Consider the following 20,364-nt stretch of genomic DNA (forward strand, 5'->3'; position numbering starts at 1 on the left):
TTCACATTTTTGTTCTTAACCTTAATGAGTCTGAGGAGGAGTTAATTTTTTTGTCACATAAGGACCAGGAAAATCCTTGCTTTTAAACTGAAGTCAAAGAACGTTAAGATACTTCCTGTTACAAAGTATTTGATAACATAGCCAGTGTGTTATTTTGTTTCAGCCTTGTATCCATTTGCCACATATCTTTGTCTTGAGTGCTTAGGACTAAAGTGTGTATAGTCAGTCTTGTTACAAAATTCAATATGTGAGATTTTAACCAATAAAGATACATCTTTAAGAAATAGGAACATATCTTAATTGTACATTTGAAATGCTTCCCAGAAACACGATGCCCAGTTTACTGTCATTCAGCTAGTGGGGATGCTTCGAGGGATAGCATCTGGCATGAAGTACCTGTCAGATATGGGCTATGTTCACCGAGACCTTGCTGCTCGGAACATCTTGATCAACAGTAACTTGGTGTGTAAGGTTTCTGATTTTGGACTTTCGCGTGTCCTGGAGGATGACCCAGAAGCTGCTTATACAACAAGAGTGAGTAACTTAGATTTTCTCCTTTTTTATCATTGTTTTCCATCTTGTATCATGTTGATTTGTAAATAAATAGAAATCATGACCCAAAATGTGTTGTCAATTATGCTTTCCACAATAGAAAACATATCTTAAAATTAAAATATTATTATTTATTCTGGGTAAATAGATGGTCACTGTTTAACATTTAATGATTTTAACTCTGAAATTCTATACCTCAGTTTAATGTTCCCCACCAAAAGCAGCAAGATTCTCACATTCCTCAAATCTTGATATTTTTAAATGTACCCATCTTTTCACCATGGTTGAGTCACCCTGAGCTAGCAGATTGGATAAATTATAAGGACCTTATCCCAGTACATATCATTTTAAAGCACTTTCAAATCAATTTTTTAATAAGTAACACCTATTTATACTGTAAAAATGTCAAAACAGACCTGTAAAGAAAAGTTGTCCATAATTGTGCCATCCACAGACAACATTTATAAGATTGTGAGTCAATTCTTGCAAATTTTTCTTCATACTCATATGTACAAACTTGTTCATGAATATATTATTTAAATATAATTATTCATAATGCAATTGTATGCCATTTCTCTCCTTACCAATACACTTCTTGAATATATTTCATTGTCAATAAATAATCTTTAAATTTTTACGTGTAGTAGGTTGCTGTATTCTATATTGTTGTATCTTTTTTAAAGCAAACCCTAATTAGTGAGCAAATCATTATTATATTTAATTTTTCCATATTTTATACCAATGAATGTGATCTGCCTGCATTCATAATTGTTATGAGCCTCATGATTTTCTAATGATACATTCCTAAAAATGAATGTTTTGTGTCAAAGATTACGTGAATATTTTAAAAGCAACTTTACTACACTCTTGATAAAACTAGGTATTATCATTAATTTTACTATTATCAGTTAGGATAAATTGAATGTATATGTTTTAATTTGCATCCATTTAATTCAAAATGCATTTGAATTTTTTGTGAGCTTTTCTGTTGTTGTTTTGTTTTGTGTTTGTTTTTTGTTTTTTAGACAGGGTCTCACTCTGTCACCCAGGCTGGAGTGCAGTGGCACAATTACGACTCATTGTAGCAGCCTCAAACTCCTGGCCTCAAGTGATTCTCCCGGGCTCAAGTGATCCTCCCTCCTCAGCCTGCTGAGTAGCTGGGATTACAGGCATGGACCACCAGCCCCAGCTAATTTTTAAGTTTTTCTTTAAAGAAAATTATTTCCACGGTAGAAATTTAGAAAATATAGATAAAAAACAAGTAAATGTCTAATAATCATTACTATTAATACTACACAAACATAATTATTCGCATTTTAAATTTAGCCTTTCGATTTTTTAAAATAAATTTTCACAAATAAATAACTCCTCTTTTGGCATAAAGTTACAAAAATGGGATTATACTTTATATACTGATATATAAAATGATTTCAACATACCGATAACTTCAGCACTTTATTTATGTGTAAATCAATGCCATTTTGTTATCTGCCCTGTTTTAACTTAAAAATATAAAATACATAAGTTTCCAGATGATTAAATATTTTTACAATATTCAATAATGTCTAATACTCTATTCATGTACATAATTTAATTAAAGCACTATTAATTGGGCAGAATTACAATATTTTCATATTATGAATGATACTTTGATGTCATGATATCTATTTTGTGTCTGTCCATGATTACCTCCTTGGGATACTTCTATAGAATTAACATTACAGGATCAAAACATATGCATGTATGTGAGAATTTTTGGCATATATATTGCCCAATTGTCTTTGCTGTAGTTTGTTATCAATTTTCTCTCCTAATGGCAGTATCTTTCTCCATATTCTCATCAGCTAAGAGAATAGGTGGATCCAAAGATGGTAGTCTTCTGCTGTTTCTTATTATCTAATTTTAAAAGTTTATTCCTGATTTAAAAAAAAAAAAAAAAAACTCATCCTATTTGCAAATCACTCGAGAACTCCAATAATCAAAATTGTCACATGGCATGCATATGATGCTATAATAAAGAACCTAATATGCCAGATAGCATTTCATCCACAAGTAAAGCCGCAATAATAGAACCACTGAATAATAATGGCCCAATGCTGTTGGGATATTTCTAGATGCATTGATATAGGAGCTAGGACTCTCCCAATGGCTTTTAATAATAAACCCTTTTTGTTTTTCCAATTTTCAAATATACTCTGTAGTGCATTTACTTTGTTCATGAATCTAAATTTTTTTTTAAATCTGAGTATTTTTAAAAAAGTCCTTAGACACTTAAAATGTGTCCTACATAAAAATGTTGTTCTTAACAAACACAATTCAAATGGATAAGAGCATGACAAATTAAGACAAATTTCTTATCTTGTAGCTAGTTGAATTAAATTTACAAGTGACTACAATTATATAGCTCTGAACATGATGAAATTGCAAAACATGGGATCAATACCTCAACAGTGCTTTTTAGTTCTCCTTCTCTGATCACCAGAAAAATTAGTCAGCCACAAAGCATCATTTTAATAAGTAAGCTACCAATTCAGTAGACAGTATATGCAGCAAGTGATACTTACAGTCTTAGGGAATGTATTTCATTCTACTCACTTCTACTCTTTTTCTAAGGCTATCCCTCTTAACCTGTCATGACATAAGTACTTCTAACAGTCCATGAAAAGTATCATGCTTACTTATATTGTCCGTGTTACAACAATCATATTATGCCAGAAAAATACTTTTAGGTTAAATAAAAGCTATTTGATAAAAAAAATTATTTGAAATGTTAAATTTCTGGTTATTCAGTCAGGTTCTAATTTCTATGCCATATTAGATTATTTATTTATTTATTTATTTATTTTTGAGACAGAGCCTCACGTTGTCTCCCATGCTGGAGTGCAGTGGCACAGTCCCGGTTCACTGCAACCTCCGCCTCCCAGATTCAAGCAACTGTCATGCCTCAGCCTCACAAGTAGTTTGGATAACAGTGGCTTGCCACCACGCCTGGCTAATTTTTGTATTTTTAGTACAGACGGGGTTACTCCATGTTGGCCAGTCTAGTCTCAAACTGCTGATCTCAGGTGATCCACCTGCCTCAGCCTCCGAAAGTGCTGGGATTACAGGCGTGAGCCACTGTTCCCAGCCCCATATTAAATTATTATGTGAGAGCATCTCTGTCCCCATAAGTAGGCTTGATTGCCAGGATACGCAAAAGAATAATTTCTCTGGCAGGAATTGGAAAAATTTGTCCAACTTTAGATGATTCATACTCTGGAGAACACAGGGGGTTAACTCTAAATGTTTCCTTTACACTGATTGTTGTTTTGTCAGGGCCTCTTTAGTGTTAGAAGAAAAGTGTCGTATGGAAATTGCTCTTTAACATTTCTGAAATAAAAGTACAACAGGCTCTTTGCATTTCTGTTTCAGTCACTGAAGATTCTTAAAAACACACTGAACAAATAGGCTCATTCACCACCAATAAATAGCTGTTTCGAGTTCTTCAGGGTTCATCTTTGTATTTTCTTGGAACTCCCTCAAAATATCCATGGGAGTCCTGGCTTTCTTCCGAGAAGCTGTAATTTGCATGTGCGTTTCTAGAGTAATTTAAACATCATTAATTTAATCTCCCATAATAGGCCTTATTGAGTACAATAAGTTTATAGTTTACTCTAAATATGAGGTATGGTTATGAAGTAATAAGACTTCAATTTTTTTAAAAAAACAAATATACCAAACAGCTAAATGAGGCAGCATTCTAAGTTTTCCTTTTGGAAATAAATGTATACTTACTCCAGGAATGCTGGAGTATAAAATGTTTTGGGAATTTCTCTTTTGGAATTATATTTAAAGCTAAATTATAACTGATGCATGAATCAAACATTTTTAAGCAGGTAGTATTTTGGGATATAGGCTTGACTAAGATAAAATCTGGTCTCGATAAGCAGAGTGGGGTGGCTCACGCCTATAATCTTGACACTTCGAGAGGCCAAGGCAGGAGGACCTCTTAAGCTCAGGAGTTTGAGACCAGCCTGGGCAACATAGCAAGACTTCATCTCTGTTAAAAAAAATATATAAAAAATATATATATTTATATATATAAATAATATATAGTATACACTTTTATATATAAATGCTATATCTATATAAATGCTATAACTATATAAAGCATATATATACTATATATAGTATATATAATTTTATATATAAATACTACGTCTATATTTATATATAAATAAATTATATATGTTATATATAAATACTATATATATGTGTATATATATATTAAAATAATATAGGACAGGTGCGGTGGCTCATGCCTGTAATCCCAGCACTTTGAGAGGCTAAAGCAGGCAGATCACCTGAGGTCAGAAGCTCAAGACCAGCCTGGCCAACATGGTGAAACCCTGTGTCTACTAAAAATACAAAAATTAGCTGGGTGTGGTGGCGTGTGCCTGTAATCCCAGCTACTTGGGAGGCTGAGGCATAAGAACTGCTTGAACCTGGGAGGCAGAGGTTGCAGCGAATGGAGATTGTGCCATTGCACTGTAGCCTGGGGGACAGAGTGAGAATCCATCTCAATAATAATAATAATTAATAAATAAAAATAAAAACATATATTAGGCATGGAGACACTCACCTGTGGTCCCAACTACTCAGGAGGCTGAGGTGGAAAGATCACTTGAGTCCAGGAGGTTGAAGCTGCAGTGAGCTAAAGCCTGGGGATGGAGCAGGACCCTTTTTCAAAAAATAAATAAATAATAATAAATTTAAAAGGAAGAAGAAAAGAAAAAGAAAAAATACTATTACATTTTTGTGTATATATTGTCTGTTTGTCAACCCAAAGCAGTATACCCAGCTTAGACATCTGTCTTGTTTATTTGATTCAGTGTGCTCTGATTATTGTTATTTCAGAAAAACAAGTTCACCATTCAAAACAATTTGCTGAGGCATTCCTTTTGGATAACAGATCCTGGTTAATCTGCATTAAAAAGTCAGTCACATTAATAACGTTTAACACAGTTCATCTAGTGTCTTAAGTTTCTACAATTTGGAGATTAACATTTGGTGCCTCAATGCAATGACCCTTTCCTGGTTGCTCCTCTGAAAGTTACTGCCTGTAGGTAGAGCATAGTTGCACTGAAGAGTCATGGAGGACATTTGAATCAATGTCAGTGGAAAAGAATACTGAACATAGAATGTCTGTCACTCTTGTTTTAAAACATCTCTGTGAGTGACAGGCAGGATAGAGGAATGTACAGAAATTATATAATCTAATTATGTATTTAAAACTTCTTAAACTTTGAAGCGTATTTGAGGAGTTGAGGAAACACCTAAGCTCAAAACTTAATTTATCAGACACTCAAAGATATTTTCTCACACTGTGTTCTATACTGTCTTAGGTGTATCACAAGCTTTCCTTCCTTATGTTCTTGATAGCATGCCTGATATGAAAGGGTCAGCTAAGATAGTACTATACATTTTTATGTTTATTTTCTCTTTTACATAAGGATATTGTGTAAGGAATCAGATTTTTTTCCCCAATACTCACTTGTTGTTATTTCTTCTCATTTCTTACTGCTGTGTTACGCAGAAATTGCAAATGTTGATATTTTCCATTATACAATGTTATTATGCATCCTGTAAAACTCCACTGTACCCTCATGGGGTGTTCAGAATGAGTAAGGCTATGAAGTTTCAGTATTACTATGAAAATAGTTTCTATCTTGTGGACCCCTAAAATGCTCTTGGGAACCCACATACATGCTTGGATGACAGATTGAAAGCCACTGTTATAGATACTTTACTAGGAAAAAAGTCCCTTAATAAATAAATGAATATTTTTGTCATTATTCACTGATATAAATCTAAATTATGGCATAGTTTTATGTGATATAATATATTTTAAAGAAGTAGCCTTGAAAGCAGAACTGCAGCTGCATACCAAAGTTTGCAAATCATCTTGAAAGTCCCTGGATTTCATTTGGGATGGATATGATTAGACCATTTAGCTCCACAAATTTAAATCATCAAAGAAGTTTTGTGTCTGAAAAAAAAAAAAAAACAGAAAAATTAATTCCTTTCCTTTGGTTTCTCATCATGTGACTTTGAAAGTATAATTATAACATGTTTGTTGTATTTTTGCCCTGGTCTACTAATTTACTTCATTCTAACAGAATCATGACACTATTGTAGAACAGTTTGCCACTGAATGATTTTTCAATTTTTGCTTCTATGAAATTTTATTTTTAACTGGTTAATATTTTTGTATATATGCATTCATGCATCTATATAGATGAATATTTCTTTATTCATATGTTGAAATACATGGAATCCAAAATTCCAAAATGGTAGTGTTTAATTTTCTGTTTTACACAGGATCAAGTTACTGAAAGTACAGACTTTTATCTTATTTAGATGCACTTCAATTCTTCCTATGTCCTTAAGTTCATTTTGGGAGCATAATTACCACATAAACTGAGTTGGAAAATTTGAGAAAACAAATTGAATTGTCCTTGGCTATATTCTCCATTATTAGATTTTTTTCTTTTCATTTCTATTCTGAAGTTGCCTACTTAGTAAATACTAACTAGATTTTGTTAGAACATTTTATTTTACATAATAATTTATTTGGCTTTTTAGATCTGTGACTCTGCCATATTGATGCCAGATATATTCTAGTACAACTTTGTTTTGTTTGATTTCATTTTTGTTTTTTTGTTTTGTTTTGTTTTGTTTTTTTGAGATGGAATCTCACTCTGTCACCCAGGCTGGAGTGCAGTGGTGGGATCTCGGCTCACTGCAAGCTCTGCCTCCCGGGTTCACGCCATTCTCCTGCCTCAGCCTCCGGAGTAGCTGGGACCACAGGGTCCCATCACTACACCCGGCTAAATTTTTTTGTATTTTTAGTAGAGACAGGGTTTCACCATGTTAGCCAGGATGGTCTCGATCTCCTGACCTCGTGATCCGCCATCCTCGGCCTCCCAAAGTTCTGGGATTACAGGCGTGAGCCACCATGCCCGGCCTGTTTGATTTCATTTTAAGGATAAGGCAAAAAAAGAAAAGTGGCTAAGCAAGTGGTTAAAAGCTAAGAGGTTAAATATTTCCTTTCAGATAACTCCAATCTAAGAACATAAATAACAGAAAACAGGAGCCTTTGTTCTGTAACATTTTCAAGAACCAAAAAAACCATGCTTATCAAAATTGGTATAATACAAAAGACACATATTAATTTGATAAGTAATATATGTCACATGTCATTTATACCTAAATGAAAAAGGTAATAACAAAATATCTAATTTGTGTCCTTCATATAGTAAAAGTATTTTAAACTGTGAACCAAAAAAAGTCAGCTATGAATTTATTGCCTCCCCTTATGATCAATATGAATATGCCTGCATGTAGCATCAGAAAATACAGCCACTTATTCAATAACTAGAAAACTCTCAAAGGTTCAGTGATTTTAATAATTAATGTTGAATCGAAACTTAATGAAAAGTCTAGTACTTTCTACCCATCCATTTCAGAGAGATGAGTAGCATGAACATTTAAACATGTAAAAAACAACTATCCAGGTTTATGTGGTGAAAAATTACAACTATAATTGTGAAGTGGAACACAGGAGCACACAAGTAAAGGCAGAAAAGTAAAATGAGGAATGCAGACAGTCTGTGGAGAATGCAATTTTATATAGGATCGTCAGAGAAATTGGTAAAATGACACTAGAGCAGAAAATGGGTTTGAATGAAGGAGCAAATACTGAGGCTAAAGAAACATTAATTTTGCTTTCACTAATTTTCAATTGAATAGAATAATTTTAATAACTGCACTGATTCCAAGAGGCCCACCTTGCAGGAAGACAATTTAAGTCATTAGATTAATTATTTAACTCAGACTAAATGTCAAGCTAATAGTAACTAGTCCTCTTTTTCTATTGGTGATGCATGACTTTAGTCCCAGCTACTCAGGAGGCTGACGTGGGAGGGTCACTTGAGCCCAGGAGGTCAGGGCTGCAGTGAGCCTTGATTACGCCATTGCACTTTAGGCTGGGGCAACAGAGTGAGATTTTATCTCAAAACAATTATTAGAATGAATTTAGTATTATTTCTATCATTTCAATTGCAAATTGTCAGTATCCCCTGCTACGTTTCTACTAATATACCATCGCTTCTTCAAAAAATTGTGTTCAGAGTGCTACAATTTCAGACTTTGAAATGAATCACTATAACTTTTAAAAATTAGAGATTTTAAAAACTGGAGATTGAATATATATAAAAAATACAAAATTTGACATTTAAAACCTCATTGAACTTTTAAAAAAGCCAGACTCATATTAAGGCACACACACACACACACACACACACACATATATGTATGTATATAGACTTACTCCCCGATTTTTGCATTATTTTTGTAGAAGATAGATATCATACATCAGATTACTTAGTTTTTACACTGTTTCATGAGAGTCCGAAAGTAACATAAGCATTATGAGTTTGTTTTTTATTTCCTGGATAGCCATTATAATAATTTGGAATATGGAGATTTTCCTGTATTTCAAGAAATGCTTAATCATTTCACATGATGTTGAAAGATCTCAAAAGTTCGAAGAATGAGGTTTTGCTACCTAAAGGATCATTTATCTCTGATCTCTTGTGGCAATCAACATTTGCTGAAACTATTTTCTCAGTGGCGCTGAGATTTGAACTGCTGGGGATAAGACTAGATGCTTCCTTTGGGAGCCTTCTTGGATCACCCTTCACCTTGTTGTCTGCAGTGAATGAATTTTAGTCCTTGACAATACATAGATGCTAAATCTTTTAGCCAAATAATTTATCTCTATAGTTCCACTTTCAACCTGAGAAGCTAATATTTCCCTCCAGGTTAAATACTCAATTACTTGGGTTTACTCAGATAAACTCTCCAAAGTCCTTTGTCACTCTAAATATGACCTGACAAAGCTCAAAAACAGGAAATGTGAACTATAACCAGCAAACCTTTCCTAAATTGGCAGGCAGAGATTTGTACATATAATTACAGAAACATTTGGCAGCTATGTGATATTATGCCTCAATACCCAGAAATTTCAGCAATTACACTCCTTCTCTTTAGAAATCAGAACTTGAAGCCCCGTAACCCATACCGCATGAGCTGACTTCAGTTAAGCTCCTGAAAAATGCATGTCTCATTGAACTGTCTAAATTCATCGAGCTTAGGGAACTGAATTGCAGAATCTTTCAAGAACAGGGTTACCATGTGATTCCTCATCTAACTGCTGTATCTAGGCAAAGTGGACAAGGTTTTAGACTCTCAACTAATCCTGGAGTGGAGTTTAGCAGTTATGTAGTGCCTTTTTCCAGAGAATCACTAGCATCTTTACCTGTAGCACTTTATTCATCTCCTTTACCTTTTCTGTAAAACTCTATAGACATAAATCGAGGTGACACCCATGTGGATATGCAATTTATTCCAAAGTTAGTCTTTCTTTAAGAGTCCAAAATAATTAACATTGAAAATGTCAGCATCCTTGATAATCATGTAGGTTTAAGATAGAAAGTTCAAAGAGCTATGGTTCATAAGTCAGCAAAGCTGTTAAGCTGTTAGATAAAACTGAATGTAAAGTCAAATTTTATATAGTCCATGACCCTGATTTTGAATGACAAGACAGCTGTGCAGAGAGGTTAAGACACTTGGCTAAAATTAAACAGGAGGGTCAAAACTGAGCCCAGAAACCAAGACTCCTGATTCTTATTAAACTTCAGAATCCAAATGGAGCAAATGACTAACCTTACCCTGTACCTCCAGTTATTTAGCTATACATAGATGAGAAGTCAGCACTTGGAGGAACTGGCTGAAGGTTTGGCACTGGAGATGTAAGGAGCAAACATTAGCTTCTGATTCTGTTAAGTTTGAATTGGAGGTCTTTCTGAAATTGAGGTTTTAGATACACTCCATATGCTATGATTCTGGGCTTGCTCCAAGCAATTGGAAGCTTTTCTGAAATACATAAATATATCTTGGGAGCTTACATTAGGATATAGAGACCAGTAAAAGTAAATGCTTCATTTTAAATGTTTAAATATGGTTAAAAAACACATCTTCATAAATGATTTTTATAGTGACTAGCTGAGCTTTTATAATATTCTGAATGCCTAGTGTGGCACATCCCTCTAAAGCATCTACATTTTAAAAATGTCCTTCACATATATAAGCTGGGAAAGCAATTTCTAAACCAGAAAAAAATAATACTCATGCAATATGAGCTTGAATTTGTTGATGTGGGAGGTGAGAAGGGAAGAGGAATTTTTGTGGTCACAATCAAGAACAGAAATATGCATACGCTCTGTGATGAATTACTTGTAGGAAACTTAGACTCCTATATATTCAATTTATTTTAGTTTGATAGTCTCAGAAATACAGATCCTCAGCTTAAATGCAGCAAGTCTTATTGTAAAATGTGACTCAATTAAAATTTATTGCCCCAGCTTCTTCTTTTAACCATATTTCAGAACCAAATTGGGCCCTCAAGGACTCTTATTCATGTCTCTCTATGCCAATAATGTTTATGTTTTTGTAGCTGTAGACAGAGTTTGCTGTTGGAGCAAGCACTTGTATCTTACTAAAATGCTTGGTTACTTATACCTCCATTTAATAAAAAAATTGATGCTTAATTTATAAAGTTAATTGAAGTTTTACTAGCAAACTTAAATTAACAGGAAGTTATCCTAAAAAAGAAAAAGAAAAGGAAGGAAGATAGGGAAAAAGAAGAAAGGAGAAAATAAAATAAAACATAAAAAAATTCCAGAAGGGATATTATTACATCATCAAAACCCAAGTATTAGGAGATTGGCTCTGGTGAACTTGACCCCTGTTTTTCTATTAGTAAAGGTATAGCCTGTGACAGGGGTATAAAATATCCCTAGAAAGTTGATTTCACTTAGTCAATATAAAATCCCACATAATTTGTAGACCTCATGTGGATTACTTTCCCCTGATGATTGTACAACATTTAAAGCAGTAGTTCTCAAATGGGGATGATTTTGTTCCCCAGAAGATACTTGGTATTGTCTAGAGGCATTTTTGGCTGTCACAACTGGGGAGATGCTAATGTAATCTAGATGACAGTGGCAGAAGTGCTGCTAGATATCCTACAACGCACAGGACAGCCGTCACAGCAAAGAATGATCTGGGGTGAAAGGTCAACAGTGCCCTTCTAGAGAAACCTTGCCTACAAGCTTCCCATCATGTGCAAAGAATGGGAGTGGGGATCAAATGTTTCTCTCAGGTACTTTCTATTTTTTCCTGTCCATATTGGACTGCAAGTTGCATGGGACAATATAGACTACACCATTTGTGAAAAAATGTGCAACAGACTAGCCATCTGTTATCAGGCCTCCTAGAATGTGGAACTTCAAGCTATCACAAACATAATGCAACAAATCATAAGTCTTGTGTGCCTGTTAAAATTTTATTTTCATTTGGTTTCAATTAAACACTTAAATTACTTACCACCCTCCACCCCAGGCTCTACATTTCAAACATAGCCACTTTAGTTGTGATGTTCTATTTTCATTTTATTAAGACATCATGGAGTAAAATCATACATAGATGTATATCTCTAGAAGATAAATATATCTGATATTTTAGTCAGTATATAAGTCTTACCCTTGTGTAATTTTTTTAATGTTTTAACATTTTACTTAGCCTCATTCTACAAAGGGGTAATGTCCATGTGTGTAGACTAAAATTATTTTTTAATTAATTGTATTTTTAGGTTGGTGAAGTAGCTACAACATTAATATTGAAGCAGTTGATGTAGAATGTGTATTGTTTATGGAGTCAAATGAAAATCTTTATAGCATTCTACAAACTCTAAAACACATAATCCATACAATATCCTGTGACATATTTTTGTAATTCTACAGATACTCTAAAAAAGTTGATGCTCAGTGAATCTTATACTAACTATCATTGTGGAGTTCTTAAAATGTATTAATGTAACAACACTATTAAATAGTAGAATAAGAAAAAAGAGGACATTAGAAAGCAGTATGATTTAAGAAAATAAACTATTATGTTTATATTGGCTCATTCACATTCACATATATTATGAAAAACTAGATTTAACTCATTATCAACTGAAAATGAACTGCACCTTTAAAATGCACAAAATTATCAGAAATCTTTAGTAAAATCTACTTTTCCAGGTCCACAAAATAAATCATTATTCTCACTTGACAGAACAACGTGCTTTTTTGCAAGCAACAAAGTTTTGTAAACAGCAGAGGTAGAAAATAAGACATACTTTAAACTGGGGGAATACAGTGGTGAAGGGGGGCAGGTGGTTATTCCTCTGGACATCCCAGATTAGTCAAGATAATAAAGCAGTAGAAGAATCACAGAGGATGGAATGACCAACTCTCGCTGGAAGACTCCTAAATGTTCACCCAAAGAGTTTACATTTGACCAAGATGTTCAGATAAGAACTTTACCAGTTACAGAAAAAAGGAAAAAAATCCTCCCAAAAAGAAAGACCATGTATTTGGGAAGATAGCATGCTCACAGGGGGAATTCAGTTAAGATCAGTGAGCATCTGTTGAATGCCTGCACTGCACATTTGCCAAGATAATACCAAGATAATACTACAGAGAGCAAGAAAATTGCTCTCTGTAGTGAATGTGTATTGTTTATGGAGAACGTAGTTTCATGTGAGTTAATACTCTTTATCTTCAGCTTTATAATCTATTCAGTTTTTCATAAGCTTATGATTTGAAATAATGGTTCGGGTTTACTATTTTTATTTGTTGCAATTGATATGACAGGCACTACTGCTACTACTTTTACTAGTGTAGAACATAAAGAGTTTGAAACTACAATGAAGAATTTAAAGAGTTTATGAGAATGTATGTATCTATCTTTTCTTAAATTCCATAATAATTTTGCTCGTTTGAAATTTCACCTGTAGTTTGATTTTTTTTTACTTCAAATTAAATGTGTACAATGTTGGTTTATTATTCTTTTATTTTTAAAGCCAGAGCAATTTGATATTATTTGCTTGCCATAGAATAAGATAATTTTTAAAAATTTATTTTTATCTGATTTAGTATTAATTGCTAAATTTGAATTGTACTTTGTAGTTAACAGTGAGCTTTCCCTTGTAGCATCTTTTAATAAATTTGTTATATTGACAGTAAATGTATCAATTAAAGAGAATTGAAAGGAAGGAACAGGCATAACATTTATTGAATGCTCTATTAAGGAGCAGACACTTTTTAAATGGCTTTATATATATTATAAATTCATGACAAAAGACAAAATTTTCTAAATAATAATATATAATTCTCAATCACCTTTATTCTCTTCCTGTTTCCCTCAATGATGGATGGCATCATTTACAATATGGTTAGATAGAAAAGAGATAAGAGTCTTGAATCTGTGATTATTTCATTATTGGAGCTAAACTAATCAGTCTAATAAGCTACCTATTAGCAGATAATGGAAATTCTCTAATGAAAAGGCTAAATGTTTCATGAATATTGAATAAATTCTGGGCTAAACAGCTAACTCTTGGCCAGGTGCGATGGCTCACACCTGTGTAACACCAGCACTTTGGTAGGTGGAGGTGGGAAAATGACTTGAGGCCAAGAGTTAGAGACTAGCCTGACCAACATGGCAAAACCTTGTCTCTATCAAAAATCCAAATATTAGCCAGGCTTGGTGGCGCACACCTCTAATCCCAGCTACTAAGGAGGCTGAGGCACAAGAATTGCTTGAGCCTGAGAGGGGGAGGTTGCAGTGAGCCGACAACGCACGGCACCACCACATTCCAGACCTAACTGTCTATGGACTTCAACACTAAAATTGGGCAAAGCAAATCACTTATTCACATCTTCTTCTAAAGAAAGAGTTTAAATTAGCCCCAGCTCTTCTTTTAGACTGAATTGTTTGGATATCATATATAAAAATATAAATTAAGAGTTTTTCATTAAAAATAAAAATAAATATGTTTACTTCTAAGAATATAAGCTCAATTAACTGTGACCTGGGACAGAATCTGGCCAGCGAGGAAAAGAACTGGTACACCAAAAGTTGATCAATAGCAGTATCTGGATAAATTACGGAAACATTTAAAGCACTGCACCCTGGTTTCATTGTTGAACTGATTGAATCCCACTTAATTTTTGAGTGTTTGTAATAACATGTCCAAAATAAAATGAAAATAAATTAGATTGCCCCACTTCCTCATGCTTTCCCACAAGGGCAGCAACTGAACCCTTGATATAGTTAAGAGACAAAAAGGAAAAGTGTAAATCAAAAACCTGAATGACAGAAGTGAAAAGACCATACCTATATTTCCAAAGCTAGCAAATCTTGTAGCAAGAGGCCTTTGTCATTTCACAGGTATCTACTGCACAATGTGGCCAAGATACTTTTCCAAGGTACCACAGTGAGCTAAGAGCCAGAATATTTTGTTAAAAATTAGTACGAAGGTAAAGATAGTATAAAGGTCGCCTGATCAGCAAGTATGTTACATTGAAAGGTTTAAAGTTGTCATTCTAACAATAATATGTGTATGTGTGTGCAGGCTACAACAATTACAAAACACAACCAGAAGAGCAGAATTGAAAATTTAAGTTTTTCTTATTAAAATAATTTACTATACATTTTTCCAAACATACATCCCCTTTGTGTAAGTTTTAAACATTTTAATAAGATTTACACAGGTGTACACAAATAGACCACATCTAATTGGGAAATATTCTGGAAATAATTTGCTTGAATCTATAACCATGTATTTCATTAGAGAACATACTGTATAAGTCCCAGGCAAGTTAAGAGATTCAGGTGAGTGAAGCTTTCCTTGAAGATATGATCATGCGACCACAGCAGATACCTCTCCAACATTATTATGTCTGTATTTACAACAGAGCAAAAGAGGATTCTCTTTCCAAGCTTAAGCAGAAATATGGCTCTGTTCTTCCTAAAAATGATCACCTTTCAGTATATCATTATTTTAAGAAATTTTATTAATCTCAATGCTCTTCTCTCTGGAAAATGGTGAAGAAACACTTAAAATGAAACAACTCTTCTGTATTTCTTTTTAACCCTGATTGAATTAACCAAATAAATACACTTCTCTTTCATGGCTGTCATCAACCTATTGTTTTTTTCTTACGACTCTATTTTAATTTCAACTAGAGACCATGGTAAGGCAACAAATATCTGGGCCTAATATTTTCTAAATAGGTACAAAGTTTTCAGCATAGAAAGGGCTTTTTTTTTTTTCTTTTTTCTTCTTTTTAGTGCCATTTAAGTACACTTTACACTTTCAGTATTACTGAAAGTATATTGACACGATCCTTTCAGTGTAAGTATACTTATATACCTTCAGTAATACTGAAAGTATACTTATATGCTTTCAGTAATTTGGTTCTGGAAAAAGAGAAGTAGCAAAGGCAGTTAGAAAAATGACAAGTGTCTATAGCAGACCTAAGATATTTAATTGAGATTTTTAAGATACTGTACCTCCCTTGTCCTATGAATACAGCTCTGTTTGACTTTTGTTAATTCTCTGAGTTCTTAAGAAGGAGAAAGTAGGCCCAATGATTCCATTTGGCATCCTGAGTAGATTTTGTTCAATGCCACATGTCTAAGTCCACTTTTGTCAATGTCAAGGGGTAGTATTTGAAATTTTGAATTATAAAAACATAAACTTGATCTAGGCATATGTAGATGAGTGCTTTGGGGGTTTTAGTGCACGTTGCACAGTGTAGTTTATCTCCCTAACTTCCGAGGCTATCTTTTCTCTGGCTCCGGTCTCTCCAATTTCATTTGTTTTACTTCATCAATAGATATTGTCAACTATACTTCACCTGGTAGCTTCTTAGGAAGGTTGCGCTCACTGTGTGTCTTTGCAGGCTTATTCTTCTGCTGATGGTGTTTTTCCATTTCCTCAATTCTCTGCTCAGTTTCTTGCATTCTTCATGACTGTCTAAGCTCTACCCTTTCAAAGAGCTTCTGGCAGTACTCTCCCTGAACAGCTCATTTGTGCCAAAACACCAAGGAGAAGTGCTCAGTTTTACTGAGTTAGTTCCAATCTTATCACTCTCCTAGCCAGGATAAAGTTTCCCAAGTGCATCTGTGATTAAATAAAAATTTGACATTTTAGCTTCCTCTTCCATTATATTTCTTCACACTGGAAACTGTTCTTCTAGAACATACAGTTTTCTCCTCTGTGCTTTGATTTATGCCATTTGCTCAGAATATGAGAGTATTGAGCTAACGTTTATTGAGTCCTTACTATGTCCTAGGAAGAAGACTAAAGATTTTACTGACATTTGTCGTTTAGTCCCACAACAATACTCTGAACCAGGACTATTACATTCTCAATAGCAGATGAGGACACTCCTGCACAACAAGGCTTAGAAACTTGTCTCCTAAATTGCCAATCCATTTGTGTAAAGCACTATATTGCCCCCTTGAGCATCACTTCAAATCCAGTTGCATGCTATGAGGTCCAATAGAAATCGGTCACATTTTGATGAACACGGCTTAAGATTTTGAGGATGTGAGTTCTTTGAAATATCCATCCCTTTTTTCTTATATCAAATATTGTACTTATCTTTCAAGTGACTTCACTTGAAATTGAGGTCACTTAATTCGTAAGTGCCCTCCTCAGTCTCTCTAGTGAGAATCTTGGCTCCACGTTCCACATTACGGTGGCTTTCACTACTGTCTTACTACTCAGGGTAGGTTCCATGGACCAGCATCACATGGAGACTGTTGGAAATGCAGACACTGGCTACACACTCAACCTCCTGAATCAAAATTTTCATTTTACTGGGAGTAAGCTGTATATGATTTATATACATTATAAAGTTTGAAAAGCAATGTGCTAGATGCCTATTTCGTTCTGTATTTAGTTTTTCAGAGTAACTCATTATTACTCCTGTTTGCCTGATACTTTCCAAACAAAAGAGCCAGTATGTTATTTATCATTGTTTCACCCAAATTAACTAGCATAATACTTCCTATATGGTTGACAATCAGTACATCTTTCTTAAATGTATTTATTGAACTAAGAGCAAATTCCATAGACATTACCCTTTTATATCTCCCATAACTTATAAAACAATATTATTTTCCTCTAAATTATAAGTTCTGGGAATGTAATTATTAGTCTATCTAATTTATATGGTGCTTGCCTACTATCCAGAAGACACTTCAATGATTAATGATGAAGCACACAGTAAATTAATCAAGATGATTATTGTGTTGAAGAGAGTTTTTAAAAATATAATTTTATTTTGAGTTTATTTAGGTAACAAACACCTGTAAGCACTTATGTGCCAGGGAGTGGTCTAAGTTCTTTACAAATATTGACTTATTCACATTCTGAACTTCGATTGCTTGGTCAAGCATAAATCTAGGTTAAATCAATAAAAGTTGATTTGTGATACCTCTTTTAATTCTAATACATGTCATGTCACATCTGCTTCAGGTTGTTTTGTTGCAGATGATTAATTAACATGCCATAGTTGATATAAAATTTCAATATTTAAGCAATTTTCTTTTTTATATATAATTTCAAAATCCTTCCAAATTATTTGGAAGTAAAATTTGCCGTAAATGGTATGCTACTTCTGGTTGGTATTAAAATAGAATAACATCAAAATGTTTCACAGAAATGCATATTCCATTTCAGAACAGAAATACTATGAGAAATTCTGTCTGGTTTCAGATTATGTTATGTATATTATATGTTCTATGCATTGCTGATTTATGTAGACATGATTTTATATTCAAAGGGAGGGAAGATCCCAATCAGGTGGACATCACCAGAAGCTATAGCCTACCGCAAGTTCACGTCAGCCAGCGATGTATGGAGTTATGGGATTGTTCTCTGGGAGGTGATGTCTTACGGAGAGAGACCATACTGGGAGATGTCCAATCAGGATGTAAGTATTTGTGGTCTATGAGTTATGAGTTCAGATGAAAAGATCAAGCTGTGCAAGGAAGTGGAACATAATGTAACTGGGTGGCTCCTGGTTTGTAACACTGAAATAAAATATTTAGCAGCAATGAAACTGTTTCCAAGTCTTGCAAGGATATTATATTAATTGAATTGTTCTTACAGATTTACATATTTCCCTCAAGCAAGGGTTTAGAAATAAGACAAAAGAAACATTTGTAGTGAAAACATAATGAAAAAAGTGACCAATAAGATAACCTCTAGATTCTAATACACATTGAAGTTTGAAAGTCACTGCTTTACACCATTGAAAAGTACTAATGAACTAATAGTTAATTTTACAGCACTTAGGATTTTACAAAAAAAATTACTATAATTTGGAAGGCACCATTTGAACTGCAGTATAGCTAAAACCTGTATAGAAATTTTGTCCATATTCATTCATATATGTTTTCCATAGAGAACTATATAACCAAATAATAATTTCTTTATAACACCAAATTTACTCTATCATTTAACATTTCTTTTTATTTTAACCCAAAAAGGATCTTTACATACTCTCCTTTCCTAAATTTATGTTATTTCAATCTTCCTTTGTATAATATTTTAGGCATACATAACGTCTTATTTATTTGATCAGTTGTTATCCTTTTAGGCAACTAAAAATGAGAAGTTTTCCCACTTACCTTTAAAATAAGCATATTTGTGAGCCCCGCCCATGAAAACGTAAAATAAGTGACACTTCCTGGTTCCTGATAACTTTGCTTCTCACACAGGTAATTAAAGCTGTAGATGAGGGCTATCGACTGCCACCCCCCATGGACTGCCCAGCTGCTTTGTATCAGCTGATGCTGGACTGCTGGCAGAAAGACAGGAACAACAGACCCAAGTTTGAGCAGATTGTTAGTATTCTGGACAAGCTTATCCGGAATCCCGGCAGCCTGAAGATCATCACCAGTGCAGCCGCAAGGTGACACATTCAATTTGTTATCTGGCATTCACTCTGATATTTGTGTTTGCTATCTCCAAGATGTTAATTTTTTTAGCCCACCCCCAAAATGCATTATTTGAAGCTTGTATTCCACCATATTAGAGAGATGTATTTCCCCTTTCTTTTTTAATCTTTAGAACTAATTCTCGTCCTCCTTAATAGTAATGATGAAATTCTGAGATATTTTTTAACATCTATCTTGACTCTACATTCAGGCTTGTTTAAGTCTTTGGGAAATAGGAATACTGGAGGGGTGCGGTGGCTCGTGCCTGTAATCCAAGCACTTTGGTGGATCACTTGAGGTCAGGAGTTCGAGACCAGCCTGGCCAACATAGTGAAATGCCGTTTCTACTAAAAATACAAAAATTAGCCTGGTGTGGTGGCAGGCACCTGTAATCCTAGCTACTCGGGAGGCTGAGGCAGGAGAATCTGTGAACCTGGGAGGCAGAGGTTGCAACGAGCTGATATCATGCCACTGCACTCCAGCCTGTTCAACAGAGCGAGACTCTGCCTCTAAATAAATAAATATACTGAACACATACTTCTTTTCACCCTTCATGAATAAAGAAGTCCTGATTCATCTTTCATTCAAAATAAAGAAAAAGAAATTATCCAAAATATTGCACTGGCTAGCAAAATGCAAATTTTCCCCAGTTAATTAAACAAATATTTGTCTAGTCTATATTGCATATCAATTACTTTGCTAGACACCATTGAAGATAAAACTAAGAGTAAGATAAAGCCAGTGTCCCTGGACAACAACACAAATGTTAATACTCTGCAGCTGTAATGCAATCCTGGATGCACAAAGTCTATTTAATTTTATGCATATTCTTTTAGGTTAAGAATCACTGAGTTCTCTCAGTGG

General features: G+C 34.1%; 1 protein-coding gene across 7 annotated transcripts in view; it reads left to right on the forward strand.

Moving 5' to 3' along the window:
• The window catches only part of EPHA3 (EPH receptor A3), a 369,016-nt gene that overhangs the window by 323,808 nt on the left and 24,844 nt on the right, over window positions 1-20,364 (forward strand). For all 7 annotated transcript variants that reach the window (XM_516601.7, XM_009445906.4, XM_009445905.5 and 4 more), the window contains exons 13-15: window positions 325-534; window positions 18,342-18,491; window positions 19,282-19,475. In XM_516601.7, coding sequence (XP_516601.4) covers window positions 325-534; window positions 18,342-18,491; window positions 19,282-19,475 — 554 coding nt within the window. The remainder of the gene's footprint in view (window positions 1-324; window positions 535-18,341; window positions 18,492-19,281; window positions 19,476-20,364) is intronic.

This window comes from Pan troglodytes, chromosome 2 (genome assembly GCF_028858775.2).
Source record: "Pan troglodytes isolate AG18354 chromosome 2, NHGRI_mPanTro3-v2.0_pri, whole genome shotgun sequence".
In the NCBI taxonomy this organism is placed as follows: Eukaryota; Metazoa; Chordata; class Mammalia; order Primates; family Hominidae; genus Pan; species Pan troglodytes.